Source organism: Tenebrio molitor, chromosome 1 (genome assembly GCF_963966145.1).
Source record: "Tenebrio molitor chromosome 1, icTenMoli1.1, whole genome shotgun sequence".
In the NCBI taxonomy this organism is placed as follows: Eukaryota; Metazoa; Arthropoda; class Insecta; order Coleoptera; family Tenebrionidae; genus Tenebrio; species Tenebrio molitor.
Window position 1 is genome coordinate 29,844,546 of NC_091046.1, and position 19,100 is coordinate 29,863,645.

Sequence of the window (19,100 nt, forward strand, 5' to 3'; positions counted from 1 at the left end):
TCAGTTATAATTATTTTCAAAATTTTAAATCAAGATATTGTTGCAATGTGTATAATGGGTTGCTGTAAAAAGAAATTCAGAAATACCCCTCTCTTGAATAACCCAGTATTATGTATTCATTTTCTAAATGCATAAGGGTTGGCCATGACTTATCCACTCTGTATAAACTGACAGTATAAAATGTCATTTTGGAGTGAAAACGTCAGTGTGAAAGCACAAACAATTACAGATTCGAATTTTATAAAATGAAATGTTTTCATTCTCTGAAGAATCGTGCAATTATCTTTAATACTATAATGCAAATATAGTCTTTGCCAAAACCAAATAACCAACCAACACTGCATTCTACCCAGAAAATCAACCGGCAACGTTGTGTACATAGATTTGATTGCCATTATACACTTAGTGTAATTTTGTTTTCACCAACTTAATTCAACAGGTGCTGGTTCTTTGGGTTTGGCACGGCCTATAGCCTATAGGTGTCCGTTTCGTCTCACAATATGGCGGTACCTACCCACGAAACTGTGTTGCTATGACACGTCCCTTTTGACAATAAAACCTGTCATTAATTTGATAAGAAAAATATTACAATAATGAATAATTTAGACGAACTTGAGCCATAAAGAGCAGAAAATAGAGAACGAGAAAGACGTACGCGGGAATACAGAAGCCAAGAAGAAAGAGATATCGAAAATGAGCGTAGAATTTTAATATTTTATTGATTTTAGTGCGTAAGCACGGGCCGTTCCACTGGTATTTATAAAATTCGTAAATTACAATCGTAAATTACAATGGTAAAGAGGTTTACTTCTCTTTGATTTTAGAAGCAATATTTTAAACTTAATCATCATCATTTCACTATCAGAATCGAATTTTTCATCATCTGATGCTGAATCTTGCAGGCTTCCTGGTTTTTCTGTTACAACATCCAACATCGATAATTAGACGACGTCCAACATACAGATCGAAATAACTAATTTATTTCTCAAGACTATTAAGGACTAGTTACGTTAAAAATATCTGTTAGCCTTACCAGATTATCATAGCTCAAATCAGGCCTATCTTGCTTCATGTTTTCATAGCATTTCACTTGGTTTCTTGAGACACAACTTTCGGCATCGCATTGAAGAAAATTTTTACTTGATACCTGCCACTTGACAGTTTGTATTGTCAAATTTACTATACTGTGTGAAAGGTGTCAAAAAATCATGGCCAACCCTCATGCATTTATGAAATGAATACATTAATAGAAGGAACATTAGAAGCTGGAGAGAAAGGACCGTCCGTTTTATACCACAGATGTGGTTTTTCGAAATCAACAAACGTATCGAATTATAAGAGACAATCATTCATATCTACATCTACATCATTATTCATTATACACGAGATCAATATCTTCGCGAAGAGGGCTATCCCCGACGATTGCGTTTTGGTAATTAGTTAATGAATAAAAAATATCGTGGACTATTCAATTCACCTGTTATTTTTCAAGTATTAACCAATAAAATAGCAGATATTTACTTTCGTAGCCTAGCAACAGAAAATTCCAGCGAATATTCCACTAGTGAAAATATAACTGACTATTCCACTAGTGGTCGAGGTGAATATTTTAAACAATCCTTGATTATTATTTTTATTCAAGGAAATTATTACTTTCTTACCAAGTTAACTGAACAATGAAATCATGTGTTACGCAGATTTGCGAACTAGCTTTGAAAATTTTTATTTTAATCATTGATTTGGTTCATTGAATAGTCTGTTGAATACAACTCGTAGTCAAAGATAGTAAAATATTTTTCCGATGGTATCACTTATGGTCATTACGCTTTCGAACACCATTCGTGCTACGCACTCATGGTGTTCATAAAGCGAATGACCATTCGTGAGACCACCACAAAAATATTCGACAATCTTTGACTACTGACAATACAATAACTTTTCTCGTCAAATTTTGTTTACTGTACTGATGAATGTCCGTTTTCCCATTTTTGGGTAAATGAAAATCCGAATCTTATAAGGGTCATACCATGGGCTCGAATCGTTGGTAATACGTTGGTAACTTCAAATTTTTTAGTGAATACACTACATCAAACCATTCTTATTCAGATAGATTCAATCGAACTCCCTGCTCGATTAAACTGCTTTTTAACTGAACAAGTTCCCGCTTTGCTGGAAGAAGTTCCATTGGCAACCTGATGGAACATGTAGTATTCTATACTCCGTACGCTGATAGATTGCACGTTTTTAAATTCTAGTTCCAAAACATAACGCAGTGAAAAGTACTAAACTCTCCATCTCAATTGTTTCACGTTATGTAGAAAACCGTTGTAGGCTTGCAGATTAATTCTCGCCGCATTTGCTTCTGTGTCTGTCTTCTGTCAAAAAACGTGCAATCTATCAGAGTACTATCGCGGCCAAAATACTTTGGTCGTCAATGTGACATAAATGACATTCAATTGTAAAGCCATATAACTGTAAAGCAAACTTTAGGAAGTTTAACCTTATTTTTTACTACTGTCAAAATTATTTTCATCTATCAGTGTCATACGGGTGGGGTAAATCCCAGCTGCGGAGGCAGGGTTCAAAAGCAAAAGATCAACATGGTCGCGGTTTAGACAACCTTCAGAAGCAAGTAAAACGATTCTATATTTATCAAAAACTGAAGGTGCCATATTTTTGACAAGAATAATTTGAAATTGTCATGTATATTGACATTAATACTTGATTTATATTTGAAGTGTCAAAAAGTGACGACCAAAGTATTTTGGCCGCGATAGTACTATGGCGGACAATACATTTTGGCCGGCATATTTCTGACATTTCAAAAAAGTCAATGCAAGCGACCATTTATTGTCATTATGACTGATGTGTCAGTTTGTCAAACTGAAGGTTTTCAAGCTATTTGGCGTTTCCTTCGCCTTTTTCATAACTTACAGATCATGACGCATTAGCATAACTGATTTGTAGTAGCACTTCTCTCTGGTGCACGCTTCTTTTCCCAATTTAATTTTGATTATCGCTGTCACGATGACAAGAATGACAAAAATCGAAAATTGGGTTAGTTGAACATAATGCCAGCTTCACATTTTGATGTCAACTCAATGACAGGCCGGCCTAAATTTATTGTCCGCCATAGTACTATTGCGGGCAAAAAAAGTGGGACATCAACGTCACTGTCTTGACTTTTAATGTGAAATAACCCTTATCTGATTCTAACCCTACTTTGAATTGATTGACGTTGTCATTAAGTATTGTAGGTTGTAGGGAATTATTGTAAGTAAGCACGTAGTGAATATTTATTTAATGCAAAGTCCCAATCAAAATCTACCTTTATCAAAAGAAGAGGGCATTTGGAAAAGAAAAATAGGAGGATAAAATACATTTTTAAACTGTCAGCTATAGGCTCTGCCATTTCTATTGAAACACCACCTGTTGGATTTTTTCTTAAATTTAGCAATGTGTAACAGGTTCGGTTGGTTGTAAAACGGCTTTTAGTGAGAAATTTGAAATTTTGACATTTTCTAGTTCCTAAAACGTCAAAGCAAATCACTGTCAAAATAAGTATGATAAATTGATAAATCAATGATCTAACTACACATTTAGCAATTATTTATCTCGTCGACGCATCGTGCATTCTTAATATATATAATAATTTAATATAAATGTCAATAGAAATCTAAAAATTTTACGCCTGGGAGTCCTACCACTACAAATGTGAGTGAGTGGTTTTTAGCGTGGTTATCTGTCGTGGTTAGTGTTCCTGCTGGAAGGTGGAAGGTAAAACCCAAGGGAAACTCAAAGAATTTTAATCAATGAACAAGGAAATTACAAAATCAAAGGACTGGCGCCAGGTTTGGAATCTTGAAGGATTTCGCCTCTCAGGTGTGATTGGATAATTCTGTAGGCGGTAATATCAGATACCTATCTGGAAAAAAAAATTGGTATAATGGGGGTATCTAGGCAACGTGGGATAAGATTGTAAGGATAAAAAAAAAATCAGGAGTTTGAGGAACTCATAATTGAATGAATTGGGGAAAAGTTTAAGTAAAAAAATAATTAATTTTGGTTTACTTCAATGTACTTATATGTATTAAGTATTTTAATAAACTACACTTGCTGAAATGCTTTTTCTATTGAATATTTCTTATACTGAAACCACAGAGGATCGACGAAACTAACACGTAACCTCACTTTTCTGCTGTTAAAGTTAAATGAGTTATAATAATTAATAACAAATAAAACTGCACTTAAAGTTTAGCTGAAGAGATGAAAATCAAAGTTACAATTAATTCCAATTTAGAACAATAATTTAAGGTGTCCCCTCAAGGCGCATGTGCCAAGTGGCGTGTGATAAAAAGTGCGGGATTTAATTTTGATGTTATACCTAAATGTTAGCATTGTTAGCAAATGTAATTACGTTCTAAGCTGAAGACGCTGACGGTTTTTAGAATGATAGAAAAACACCTTTTTTAACTTACGGAAAAGATTTCTGAAATTTCAACACAAATTTTTCCGACTGACAGTTTATCATATAATTAAATAAGAGTTCTCTTCATGTCAACACGCATAAGGACTCGTTTTTTTTCTATTTTGCTCTATTTTCGCGAAAAAACAATAAATTCTTGATAATTATTGGGTTATAATTGAATGAAAGACGCGTTGAGTCAAATATGACATGACATTCAACAAAAATCAAGATTGGCAATAATAGTCAAAAAATTACTAAACATATTTGCAGCGTTGCCAAACTATCAATCAACAGGTGGTGTTTCAATAGAAATGGCAAAGCCTATAGAATAGTGTCAAAAAAAAAAAATGACAATAAAGCTTGAACTACATCGAATTTTTCAAAACTGACAGAAATTTGATGTCCCACTTTTTTTGCCCGCAATAGTACGGAGTATACCTTCGACCATACAATACAATTGTATGGTCGAAGGAGTATACCAATATGACGGCGCTGCACCACATAATTCAAAATTGGCATGACAAATGTTGTAACATTATACTGTGCAATCAACAATTACTTAGATAAGGGCCGCCCATGATGCCGCCTATGACTTCGACAGTGTCAGATTTTTCGTAGAGGTATTTTCATATTTGGTGGCTGAGAAACAAAAGACAGAAATGTCATAAAAATGTATTGTCAGTGTCAAATTTCTCATAAACGCCGTAAAAAGGAATGTCTAGGTAAATTTAAATTTTCGCTAACTAGATTGAAAAAACAAATTCTAAAAACCAACAATCCCACAATTTCAGAAGAATTGGGATAATATTAATATCAAACGAATAATTGCAAATGAATTAATCTTTAATTCACCTAGAGACTTGGCTCGTTTTAAGGCTTTGCAATGCAGAGAATCAGGATCTTGGTTACATTCAATACCTTCTCCTAATATTGGTACTCTTTTAGATAACACTTCCTTCCAAGTTTGTATTAGTTTAAGATTGGGTTGTAATCTTTGTACACCTCATATTTGCAAATGCAATGCGAAAGTTGACGAAATTGGCACCCACGGTCTAAGTTGTTTCAAAAGCAGTGGTAGATTTTCAAGACAAACTGAAATTAATTCCATTATCAACCGGTCTTTAACTTCTATTCATGTGAATTCAACTTTAGAACCAAACGGACTGTCTCGGGATGACGGAAAACGCCCAGATGGGATGACTTTAGTTCAGGTCAACCTTTGGTTTGGTACGTTACTGTTGTAGATACACTTGCAGACCAAGGAGTATAGAAGTAATAGGGAGGGGACATACGGCCGGCCGAGTGAAGCCGCCTTAATGCGCATGTCTGCTATTAGTACGCCCCAAGAAATTAAATAAAATCACTTGCGTTGTGATATTTAGTGTGGTTTTCTAGTTTCTCATACTCTGAATGCATTTGTGATGCAAAACAAAATATAGTGTTTTATTTTCCTGCAGCTTTATTGTTAATTCCCAACATCTCAAGTAGTGTTAACTGGGGCGTACCTCACGGGTTGCATAAAATTGCGCCCGTTTCCTTGTCCCTCACCGCTTCAATTTACCGCGACCATAAGCTTGCGTATGTCCCCTCCCTATTACTTCTATACTCCTTGTTGCAGACAGTTACGTATTGAAATCATCTGAAGTCTCAGGTTTTGCTGCTGAAATGGCTTGCAAACGCGGACATAGCAAATATAGTTCAATCATTAAGTCAAACTACGTGTTTAAAGGTTTAGTATTTGAAACCTTAGGCCCTTGGTGCAAAGAAGCCATCGATTTCATTAATGTCATCGGAAACCGACTTATCGCGGAATCAGGCGATTCAAAATCAAACAAATTCCTTTTCGAGAGGATTTCCCTTGCCAATCAACGTGGAAACGCTGCAAGCATTCGGGGCACTTTTCCAGATTCCGCAATATTATCGGAAATTTTTGTATTATAAAACAAAAATGTTATGTAATTGTTATACGCTTGCCCGATATCGTTTTCTGTATTTGAAATTTTCGCATTCAAGTGTACAATAAATCAAGCAAATAATAACATGCGGCTTTCAGTCGATTGATTCGAGCTGTTCACGGAAAAAAATTTGTCTAAAGGTAAAATTTTCGATTCGGAATTTAGAGAAATATTGGCGCCTCAAAACACCAATCTCTATAAATTGTTGCTATATTTTAAATACAAATGAGTAAGTTCAACGATAAAATTTCGATTGGGAACGTTTTTAGTGTAATTTTTGAAATTTGGCGATTAAAAACATTGGGCCGCATGATTTCCCTTTCATTAAAGTTAAAGAACGTCGTTAAATTGTTTTGTCTCTGTCTAACATAGTGCTTGGCATATACTCTCACTTTGTCTAATCAATTATTTAGCTAATGAAACGCTTAACGAATGGGAAATCATACGGCCCATAGGTATTTAAAGAGGAACTAGCGCGATTTTAACAGTACTTATTTGGAACATTCTCATTGCCAAAAAGCAATTTCATGCATAAAATTGCGATTTTTTGTCTATTCTCCTAAAGATCAAGTGCATATTAAGATGCAACGAAATAAAAATGTTTTGAGGACAATAATTCCTAACATTCAATGGTTTTACTTCAAGTACTTTGTCCAGTAGGTATATTTAACGCACTACATTAATCATGTAAATTATTAATGCAATTGAAATTAACTGTGTTATGCATCAACTGTTTATTTATTGTATAAAAAGTAACAATTAACTGTTGTTTTTTAATTCTCACGAATAAGAGGTTCTTTGTTGTTAGCAAGTACGCATGCCAAATACATGATTAAAATTTCAATTAGGTACCGATTCTTTTTTTCGGTATTTTGGAAACCCGGAACACAGCAAACACCTCCCCGATTGATCATTCTTTTCTTTTTTCTAAATAATTTGAATTTCTTACTTTCAAAAAGTCGATTTTACACGTCGTCAAATACGAAACTGTTTGTTTACAAACTGAAAAACGCTGCGCTCCGCCGCTTGACGTCGCGTCAATCGATGTCGGGCAAGCGTATTAATATAAAGTTTCATCTTAAATTCTAAAGAAACCAATTTTTGTCAGTGCTTCAAAAGGAAAAGTTATTCTCATATAATCAAACGTATTACAAATTATTTCTCTAGTTCGACGATGAATAACTTTCTTATTGGCAATTTGCTGCATTTCTGTCGAAATCACGAACGTCTTTGAGAAATTTGATACAGACAATACAAATTTGTGACATTTCTCAGTCTTTTGTTTCCGCCATCAAATATGAAAATATCTCTATCTTTGCTAACTTTAGCTGATAAAAGTCATAGAACTCTCACTATTAATCAAATTTTAACACAAAAATGGTTTATACTTCAGAACATAAATGATTCATCATTGAATCTTACTTTCATAATGATGTTTTCTATACTAAGGACAACGTAACATTTTATCTGCCCCGCCCATTTCATTTTCTTGGTTACCAATCAAAAAGGTTGTTAAGACGATCTGATTTACACAGTAAAAATTTCTCACATTCGAATTGTCTTAATGATATTTTATTTTTTAGAATTTTAAACAATAATTGTGGACTTGACAGCAAAATTCTAACCTTAACTTTTTTACGTCGCAAATGTGATGAAAAATTATACAGATTGAATCTGGCTTTGATTCTTATTGGTTAATTTATGTGGGCGGGGCAGATAAAAAGTTATAACGGCAATACTACAGGGTGTTTTCGAAGTTGAGACGTTCCTTGTAACACGAGGTAGTATACATTATTCTTAAGAATTTTAGCCTAAATCTTCTTAGTAAAATGTTTGTATTAACGGAGATAATTAATTGTATATTTTTATTGTTTTCTAAAATTTTGAGTCCGGTCCTGTCTATTTCTCCGCTGTACTAGATTAATAACTGACGTGGCCCAGGATGGTATCTTTCCGGAAATCGCTCTGCGTACTCTCTGGACGACGCAGCTGCATTCTGATCCCGTGATAACATTGCCCATACATTAGCAACATATCTGTGAGCTCATTATTTTCCTAATAATAAAGCCATTCCGTCTAATTAGATGACAACTCTGACAGTATTTTTGATTAACGTCCATGCTCATTTGATTTTTTTTGTCAATTCTAATTTCTAACAAATCAGCGCAAAATTTGAGCAGGACCGGTTTCAAAAATTTCAAAAAAATTAACTTATTGTATCTTCATTGCCACAGACATTTTACTAAGGTGATTTTGGCTAAAACTCTTTAGAACAACGCATACTACGGGGTGATCAAGAAGGACTGTTTAAGTTGGTAACACTGGATCGTATTTTAAATCGTATAACAGGAGTAACTTCCGGTTGTTGGTGGCTTGTCGTTGTTAATAATATACCTGTATCAGATATTTGTCAAATAAACCAACAAAACATATCCAGTTGCAGTGTTATAAATAACCGAATTAAAAAATTTTCTTAATTGTACTGCCAACTTAAACAGTCCTTTTTGATCACCCGGTATCACATGTTAAAAGGAATGCCTCAACTTCGAAAACACCCTGTATACTACAGAGAATGGACATATTGTACAGCATTGTTGCCTGTTTGGCCGAGTTTCAGCAAAAATTTCCAAATTTTGCCATGTTGGAGGCAGACTTGTTGAATGTTCTGAGAAATATAGTTAAGAGTGTTTCGTGAAACTGGAAGTGTAGAACATAAGAAAGGGGCTGGGAGGCCAACAGTACGTACCCCAGATGCTATAGCAAATATTAGCCAACAAATGGAAAAGAATTGTTTTTATTTAAATAGAGTGTAATTCTAGGAGACATACGTCCAAAATCTCAAGGACTTCTTTGATCTAAATAATTCTTGATTTCAGAGTATCAACAGTGACATAGTAACGAGTGTTTTTTTAAATTTGGCGTCGAAGAAGGCGTTGAACTGTCGATTGTGAACGCACTATACCAAGGCGATCTTCATTTACCAGGCCATGACACTGACCAAAGACAGTGTGTTATGGAATGGCCTACCACAGTCTGGCAACATTGCTTCACCAACATTTGGTGAAAAAATTGGAAATCCACTAAACCTGTCATTGAATTTGCATTTGTCAAATATGAGTGATCTAATTTTGCGACAGTTCGAAAATGCATTATCGCATTGTAATATACAGTTTAAATCCACATTGGGGACAGAAAAATAACGGTGCTCCTTACTGATAATATTTCAGATGTTCTGCTGTGTTCCGGGCTATTGAAACTGTTTGGTTATAAACTAACGCGAGGTGGGCATTTCCAATTTAAATATGTATAACAATTTTGTTCTCCCCATTGGCTAAATCCCACCCCATTTCTTGTAACTTGCTTCCCAGTCTCATTTCAATATTCCTTTTTAAAGCCAAAAGATTTTCCCCAGTGATTGTGTGGTCATTACTAATTTTGATTATTTCTTCCCAAAATGTAATTTCTTCGTAATTAGAAGTTATTGGCACCGCGTTTGGTAGAAGTCGCTTCATTTTGTCCCCACTTATATCTGTTCCCCTAAAATATTTAGCACATTTTTAATAGTAGTTTATTTAACGAGTTCGTGTGTAAATTGGGCTTTTTTTGGCATGAGTGGGCCAGTTTAAAACGCGAGTGAAACGAGCGTTTTAAAGGCCCACGAGTGCCAAAAAAGGCCCAATTTACACAAGAACGAGTTGAATACAACGTTTTTTTGTTCGACGAGCCCCTTAAAGGCTCCAGGCTCGTTTCACTCGCGTTTTAAACTGGCCCACTCATGCCAAAAAAAGCCCAATTTACACAAGAACGAGTTGAATACAACGTTTTTTTGTTCGACGAGCCCCTTAAAGGCTCCAAATCGCTTAAAATCTTTAAAATTAGCTTGACATTTCGTTTTGACAAGTAGTGACATTTATCAAAATCCGCTCACACAGGAGAAATTTCTCAAATTCTGACAGTGTCGAACAAAAAAATCTCTTTCCAAATTGGGTTCGTTTCCTCATTTGATGGAAACTTAAATACAGGTAAAGTAACGCTTAAGGTATAAGATTATATGGCCCTTTAAAAGTATTTGACCGGAGATAAACGTCCCTTTTGTCGCAATTGCAGTAGGCGGTCAGCCCAACCATAAATCATGCTTCAAGCAATTCTCTGTTGTGAATTCCAGAGCCGGCCTCAAAACAAATGCGTACCGACGAAATTATATTTATTTATTAAATATACAATACTAATACAAATCATCTTTACTGTTTTCAAGACACAAAGTACTAAAGGGAATTTCGTTACAATAACAAAATGTACAATAAACATCAAAAACATGTTCAATCACAAATTTTTAATCCCTGCCCTGAACGAAAGAAAAGGGATGCAGCTGCACGAGCCGAGACAACCATCTTAACGCCAATATTGGTTTCCATTATTGGGATAATTTTAGTGCTGCCATATAATCTTATCCCTTAAACGTTACTTTACAGTCGTTGATCAAAATAAAATAGGACAAAGTAAATTTCGATTGTGTGATTCGATATTTTTGCGAAATCCATCTCTTAAGCTTGTTTGACACGATGCTAAATTTTGTAGAAAATTTGTTAGAAAATGAGAGAGACCCTCGATCAGGACCAATGAACGATCAGGATCATAGTCTGTCTTTGTCAGATCCTGATCGTCCATTGGTCCTCTCTCATTTTCTAACAAATTTTCTACAAAATTTAGCATCGTGTCATACAGCCTTTAGGAAACAAAAGTGTCAAAAATAAAAAAACAATTCTGATAAGTGTCATCATTCGACAATATTTCAAAAACTCAGAATCATTCATTTGAACAAAGTGACAGTGACGAGATGACAAGTGAAAACCTAACTTTTTGTAAATCAATCGTCAAGTCAAATCAAGTTGTAATCTGAGACACATACGCGTCAGTTACACTACACAAATTTTTGAATTGTGAAACTGTCTAAGGTAACAGTTTGTCCTATTTTATTTTGGTTAACGACTGTACCTACGTAATTTGAAGAAGAAGACGCATAATTTGAGTTGCAATTTGGTAAGCAACACTTAAAAGGCTCTTTTAATTCAGTTTGACGAATTTGACTAAGGACTTGTCAAAATTTATTTTAAATGTCGAATTGGTTTCAAAATTTTAAGAACATCGTAGGTCATGGAATGGCCTACCAGAGAATGTGGCAACCAGTGACGTGGAAATAGAATAGACGGAGCGTAAGATACACCGCTTTGATTCCCACCTGTACATTTTTGCCCTTACCAAGATGGCCACCGATTGTATTGCTGGTTGCTATTGCGAAAGTTTTATAACGATGGGGATAACAATATACAATAAAAAGATACATTAAATAAAAACGGACAAAAGCCAAATCAATTTATCGATGTTTAAAAAGTACAACCTTTGTTAAATACATAGTAGTAAATTTAACGAATTTGTGTGTAAATTGGGATTTTTTTGGCATGAGTCGGCCAGTTTAAAATGCGAGTGAAACGAGCGTTTTAAAGGCCCACGAGTGCCAAAAAAGGCCCAATTTACACACGAACGAGTTGAATACAACGTTTTTTGAAGTCTAATTTTGGTATAACTAAAAATTATTTGTTTGATTAATATAAAATAAGTTAGAGGGTAAAGTAGCAAAAACAACATTACAGATCCTTGTAATGATATTATCTATAGAAGGATTATTGTTCTTTTTTCCAATTTATAAAAACAACAGATACGATACCTTCGCAACCCGCGCAACTGCCACATAAATGTTAGGCAAATAAAGAACAGATTTGCTATTATTGCTGCATAACTTGCCCTTACTTATAATGTTGCATATAGGAATCAACGTTTTACATGGTGATGCTCCGTCTATTCTATTTCTACGTCACTGGTGGCAACGTAGCCAGTGTCCTGGCCTGTAACTTTAGACCGCCTTGACTATACAGGTTACGGATCACGGTTCAGCTGTTTAAATCTTCCGCTTTTGCATGAGTGGTGCGATCTCAATTGAATTTCCAACACCTACTTCGACGCCAAATTTAAAAAAACACCCTTTATACTTCAGTGAGAGATTGGGAGATTTTAAATTATATTAAATTAACTCAACACTACAAAATGCACTAGAATACATTAATTAGAGCATAATTTCAGGGCAAAAATATATACTCGTATTAAGTACTGCTTGAAGGATAAGATATATTTCAAATTTTACGAGCGCTAGGTACTACTTTCTCTAAGTAGAATTTAGTCATTTTTATGTCAACCAATCTCTCGTTGGACAAACTTTAACAATACACAATAACAACTTACCTGTGATACAGTTTTTTCACTACTCAGCTCTGCATTTAGTTTTTTTAAATAATTTATCTGAAAATATAAAATTTAATTGTACATATCCACAAAACAGTTCTTTATTTTACTTTATGGTTAAACATGACAACACTGAAAGGCTTTGAAATGAGATCTGTTGCTATCACTAATTTAGTTGTTAATTCTTAGACCTGTTGCATCACAGACATGTTAAATTTCATTCATTGCAAAATATATGAAGCACTAATATTTTTCAATATTAACTGTGATGTAATACAGATCTTTGAAAGAACAAACCATTGGCCAGATAAATAAAAATTATGCGAATAATATATACACTTACTTCTTCTTGCTGATCAGTACAGATTTTTTGCAGTTCAGTAATATCCTTATTTATGTTACTGGCATCTGGAAAAAATAATATAACTAACACTAATACATACAATTCAATTAATTCCGAATAATTACTTCATAACAATAATAAATGCACAATTGAGGTTATAATGATTAAATGTCACTTTTCATGACAACCTAAATTCAAATAGGAATAAGGGTGAATTTTACCTGTATGTTGGTCTTCGTCAGCCAAAACATTACTGGCAAAATTTGATATTTGTCCTTTAAGACTATTTAAACTATCATTTAAATTAAGCCAGGACATTCTTTGTACCTTCAACTATTCAAATTTTCAACAATTTAATTGGTTTTTAATAATTTACAAAAAGAGGCATAAACATTTACTTTTGCCAACACATACAATTGTTATTGATGTCATTTTAACGTCAATTCTGTCAACTGTCAACGCCATCTGTCAAAAATGGTCGTCTAACTCAAGGAGGGTAAAAAAATGAAAGTTTGCCTCGATGCGGTAGGAAACACTGATTGGCTGACGCATATATGACGTCACCGTAGACTTCCAGCAACATATTTCAAATGAGAACGCATGAGATTTTGAAACAGTTTATTAATTTTTTTCACTACTAGGTAGTCTTAGAAGGCGTCATTATTGAGACTCGAATCGACCCCAGAAGTAGAATTTCTCTCCCTAGGTTAATAATTTTTTATTATTAACCAGTAGTCAATAATGAACAGCCGTCACCTAGCAACGAAAGATTTTCTTTGATTTTATTGGTTAACGTAGACAGACGATTTTCAATTTTCATAGCAACCCTTGAAAAACGAGAACTCGGATCGTCGCATCGGACAAAGAAATTTAATTAATAATAATTATTAGAAAGGGTTTTAACGGATCTAGTAGTGAAAAATAGTATATTATATACCAAGGTGGAGAAGTTCATGATTATAGCCAGAGCGCCAAGATTAGAGCCCGAGGCGTGCCGAGGGTTGTAAGGCGCGAAGGCTATAAGGAACTTCTCCACCGTGGTTTATATACTATTTTTTTCACTGCTAGATACGTTAAAACCCTTTCTGATAATAATTATTAATCAAATTATTTTGTCGGATGCGACGGGTCCGAGTTGTCACTTCTTGACAGTTGGTATGAAAATCGTCTACGTTAACCAATGAAATAGACGACAATCTTTCGTTGCTAGGTGACGGTTGTTCCATTATTCACCACTGGTTAATAATGAAAAATTATTTACCTGTCACTGGGCCAACGTAGAAAAACGAAACTTCTCAGTGTTCTATGACAACCGATAACGCTAGACTTTATTACTAGTAGTGAAAAAAATAATATATACACCACGCTAGAGAAGACAATTTTAAGCCTCGCTTCTTTATTCCCCTCGAAGCTTCGCTTCTCGGGGAATAAACTACCTCGGCTTAAAAAAATGTCTTCTCTACCTTGGCGTATAATTACTATTTCTACAAAAATTATACACTCCTACTCAAAAAATAAAAGTAGTCACTTTTTTGAACTTCGATATTTTTTTTATACTATAAGAGATTTGGATCAAACTTGGAACATATATTGAACCGTCATTTATTCAGGTAATTACAAAATTGTACTCAAATGCTCCTTGTTATAATCAACTTAGAGCCTCAAATGTTCGAAGAATACAAAAACTAAAATGAAAAAAATCACTTAAGAATAAATGTTTAAGCATACTTTGAGCCATTTTAGTCTTAAACAATATAAGATCAGCCTGACAGTTCATTAACATTTAAAAAAACCAATGGCGCAGCAATTAACCTCGATAGAAATTAGTAGAGCTGTAACGTTACTTAAAAAAGGATATCCACAACGTTATGTTGCCCAACAGCTTGGGATTGTGCAGGGAACTGTGTGGAAGCTATGGAAATGATATCGAGAAAGAGGTCCTGTAACAAGGCGAGCAGGTACAGGTCGGAAGAGAAAAACTACGACAGTTGATAAGCGTTTTCTGCGATTGCAAGCTTCTCGCGTTGGACAGTCGTTTTGGTTGTAGTTCAACGTGTTTTTTATTCTCATTTTATTATTTCATTCAAAAAGTATGATATGGTACTGGTAGCTAAAACCTTTTTGTACATCATAATTATTTTGTGTTTCGTTTCAACAGTTCAATGTCAAATTTTGGCAGGAGCTTGAGCCAACCCAAAAAAAATAAACTTTTTCTAGGGATTTCTTTTTTCTGCCAACATAATTCAACAGGTGGTGGATTTTTGATTTTGAAACAGATTATACGGATTCAAATCCATGGATGACTCGATTACAAATTAATTTGATCGCTCGATACCTACAGTGTAATTTGAAAAAAAAAGTTGACTATTGTCTGTAAAAAGATAGATATCGAAAAAAAATATCAAATCGGATAATGTTGAAGTATTTTTCAAACTATTTCGTTTGATGTTGAAAAAATTGAATAAAAAATAAGCAAGATACAGCGTCAAAGGTTTTTCGTCAGTCACCCGGTATATACAGAATATTCCAAATAAATTTGGCGGCTTGTCGTAAAACTTCTACAGCGGTGGCTAGCAGTGACAGGTCTCCAGCGCTTCTAAAGCAGTTGACAACTGTTATACAGAACGTCCCAGAACTCGCGGATCAAACTTAGGCTAGGGCCACACTACAGACTAAATAATCGGCCGATAATTTAGTCCTATTGGGTAGCTTCCGCGCCCACCACGTAAACTAAACTGTTTTCGATCAATCTGTCGGCCGACTACAATCGCTTTAGTGTGCGCACTCACATAAGTCCTCATACTTATTAAGCAACCAACTAAATTGTCGGCCGACGAAAAGTCTGTAGTGTGGCCCTAGCCTTAGAGTGCGTTTTCCTTGATGGTATGAAGGTAAAAAACGTTTAGAAAAATATTCAGGGTGCAACAGCTTTTTAGTTATAATAATAAACAACAAAAGCAAGCATATCTTTTAGATATTGCTATTCCAAATTCCCATAATATAACACAGACATATAACACAAAAACAGTGGCGGCTCGTGACCAAATTGAAAGGGAGGGCACACTTGGATCAATTCGGATTGTACCCAATACTTTTTTATTGCTGTCTATATCCATGTCAGTGCCAGTGAACACGGTGTTTTTAGATTGATCTATGTGTAATTTTAAAATATCGTCAACTTCGGCAATTAAATTTATCAATCCTCGAAAAATATTTTCATATTTCTGAACCAAATAAAGACACAAAGGGACCAGAAAATCATAGTTTGGGTTGAATATTTTCCATATAATTAGTCATTTGAAATTACTTTAAAACTGTACTTATATGGAAAATATCCAACCCAAACCATGATTTTCTGGTCCCTTTGTGCCTTTATTTGGTTCAAAAATATAAAAAAAATGCTGTTGCAAATGACAAGTGGTTTTTTGCAACTTGAGTCAACTTTACTTTCCTACTCCTATAGGTACACTTTGTTTTTAATAAGCATAACGTGAAAATTCTGGCATGTATGTTATTATGAGCTTAACTTGTCCCTAAGATTAGGTGAATTTTGGTTATTGAAGGTATAATACATTCGTTTTTGTTTTCGACCAGAGTAGGCTATTTTAATTTTTTTAAATATTGGTATCGGGGCTATGTCAAAATAACTATACTCGTAATATATGTTTATTTGGAAATAGCCGGAATTAATTTCGATATTCGTAACTCTAGGTAAATTTGGTAAACTGTACAAGAACGATCATTATTATCGGAGACAAATTTTCCAGCTTTGAAGAATTCTCTAAATCTCTGGAAATTTACAAAAAAAAAAACGCAAACAACGATTACTGGATACGGGACAGCAGGACACTGACAACACAAATTAAAAGATTTCCAGAAAGCCGTGTGTCTCAGGTTGACACCGAGAAATTAATTTATTATTATCTACGTATTTTCTACATTAAGGGGGCTAGAAAACATGTGTCAAAAAGTAAATCTAGGAAAACGTTCACTTTCAAACAAGATTGTCAAGTAGGGATGTTTATTAAACCAAGCTCTTGTATGAAATATTTCGAAGTTAAAGAAATTAACAACAAAACATAATTGCAGAGTAATAAAATTATACCCCCTAATTTGTGTTATTTGTTTGGAAAATATCTTTCCCAATATTTATCTTAAGTTTCGAAAAAATCGTGTTAAGATTTTTAAGCAGGGCACGTAATAAATAATAATAAGGTGGGTCTATCGATATTTTGAAACGACTTTTTAAACACTAGTTAACATTTTGGGTCGTTTATGATGGTCTCATTATTAGGGGATTATTTACCAACCCTCTAACAAAAACTCTCGGTATGGGTCGTTTATGATGGTCTCATTATTAGGGGATTATTTACCAACCCTCTAACAAAAACTCTGCGGTATTGAGGATCGGTTACTCACCACTTTTACGACAATCTTTGTTAGCGGGCAATAAACGACTAAAGGAAGCAAAAGGTCGTTTTAAAATATCGATACTTTAACACAAATCTTCTCTTTAAGTTTCCCTTACAAAAGGCTTGTGATGCTACCGGTATTGAAACGTGTTATGTAATCGCAATAATACATTTTGCCGTGGCCGGCACTGATACATTTTGCCGTCGCCGGCACTGACACATTTTACCGGCTGCCGGCATTGATACCTAGGATTGATACATTTTGCCGTCGCCGGCAACGGAGGCACTCTCTAAAATTAATCTGCCCCAGGTTTTTCCGAAAACCTCAAGGGGAAAGAAAATATCTCCATTATTCCAGAGATCAAACTTTTAGCACGCATGTAATGTAGTGCATTAATTTTTTCAGTTTGGAACAGTACTGGTACATATTACTGGTAAGGTTCTCGATGATAAATAAGGTAGCGACAACTCATTGTTCGTTTTTGAGACGCCAAATTAAAAGAGAGGACATATCGACAAATGCCGTGAGTGTGACAAAGACAGAGTTATACACAATTTTACGGGATGTTTGTATCGTGTCATGGGATGTTTGTATCGTGTCGAACAGAACTTGCATAGACGCCAAATTAAGTGAGATGGAAATATTGGCGCAACCGTTGTCGTTACCTTTTATAATTGAGAACCTTAACTACTGGTGGTGACACAGGTGGTGAGTACCACACAACACTTGTGAGTACCATGTGACTACCAGTTCCCAGTTTTGTGACCAGTGTTGCCAACGATTCGAAATTGAATTCCACTAGTTCGTTCAAAGAAATCTACCAGAATTCTACCAACATTCCCAGAAATGAAGAAGCACTTGGTTTCGTAATTTCCGATTTAATTTTTTACACTTTGGGAAATAAAAAATAGTAAAAAAAAATCGTTTTTTTTTGGAAATTAAGACGTTTATTAATTTTAAATTTTTGGTCATATTTCGCATAACCTCAACTTACACTTCATTTGCGATTATAAAGGCAGAAAATGCGCACCAGATCTACCGTAAGAACAAACAGCCTACAGATGTGGCCTGTTTACAATTAACGTGTGTTAAAACTTGCAATATTATCGGTGTCCCTTATTTTCGAGTTACAGAATACCTACCAAGTTGGAGTCGTGCTTTTAACGACCTGGTAAAATTGAATATTTTAACGCAACTTTAAATTTAACGTTCACTTTACAGAATAGTCCTAGTCCCTATTAAAGTTCATTCACGTTGGATTTTCCTTGTCAAGGTCAAATTATTGATCTTTTTGGCAGTGTGATTTTTTATTTCAATAATATTTTACCTGTGTAGGTATGTCAAAAGTAACCATGTCAATCATGTCATGATGTTCTTGTTTTTCAGTTCTTGGGTACATTTAATTAACGCAATTTTCAAATTACCTTCCTGTTAGTAAAATATTCTTTTTTCTTTCCGCCATGGTAAAATTATGAAAAAATCTGTGACTTTATTTCACACGTCAAATTAACATTAAAATTAAAGACGTCAAATCGCTCTAACACGATAATGTGAAAATGACTATTACAATCTTGTCAAAAAAAAATTACTCCCTATGATTTAGGGATATTGGTTGCCATAAATT

The 19,100-nt window shown here is 34.5% G+C and overlaps 1 protein-coding gene across 1 annotated transcript in view; it reads right to left on the reverse strand.

Annotated features, from left to right (window-relative positions):
* LOC138133655 (thyroid receptor-interacting protein 11-like) overlaps window positions 1-13,512 on the reverse strand; it is a 40,275-nt gene extending 26,763 nt beyond the window's left edge. Inside the window, exons 1-3 of the mRNA XM_069051599.1 lie at window positions 13,285-13,512; window positions 13,064-13,128; window positions 12,721-12,777 (exon numbers count right to left, since the gene is read on the reverse strand). Of these exons, the coding sequence (XP_068907700.1) occupies window positions 12,721-12,777; window positions 13,064-13,128; window positions 13,285-13,381 (219 nt within the window). The 5' untranslated portion in view covers window positions 13,382-13,512. The remainder of the gene's footprint in view (window positions 1-12,720; window positions 12,778-13,063; window positions 13,129-13,284) is intronic.
* Window positions 13,513-19,100: the final 5,588 nt, after the last annotated feature.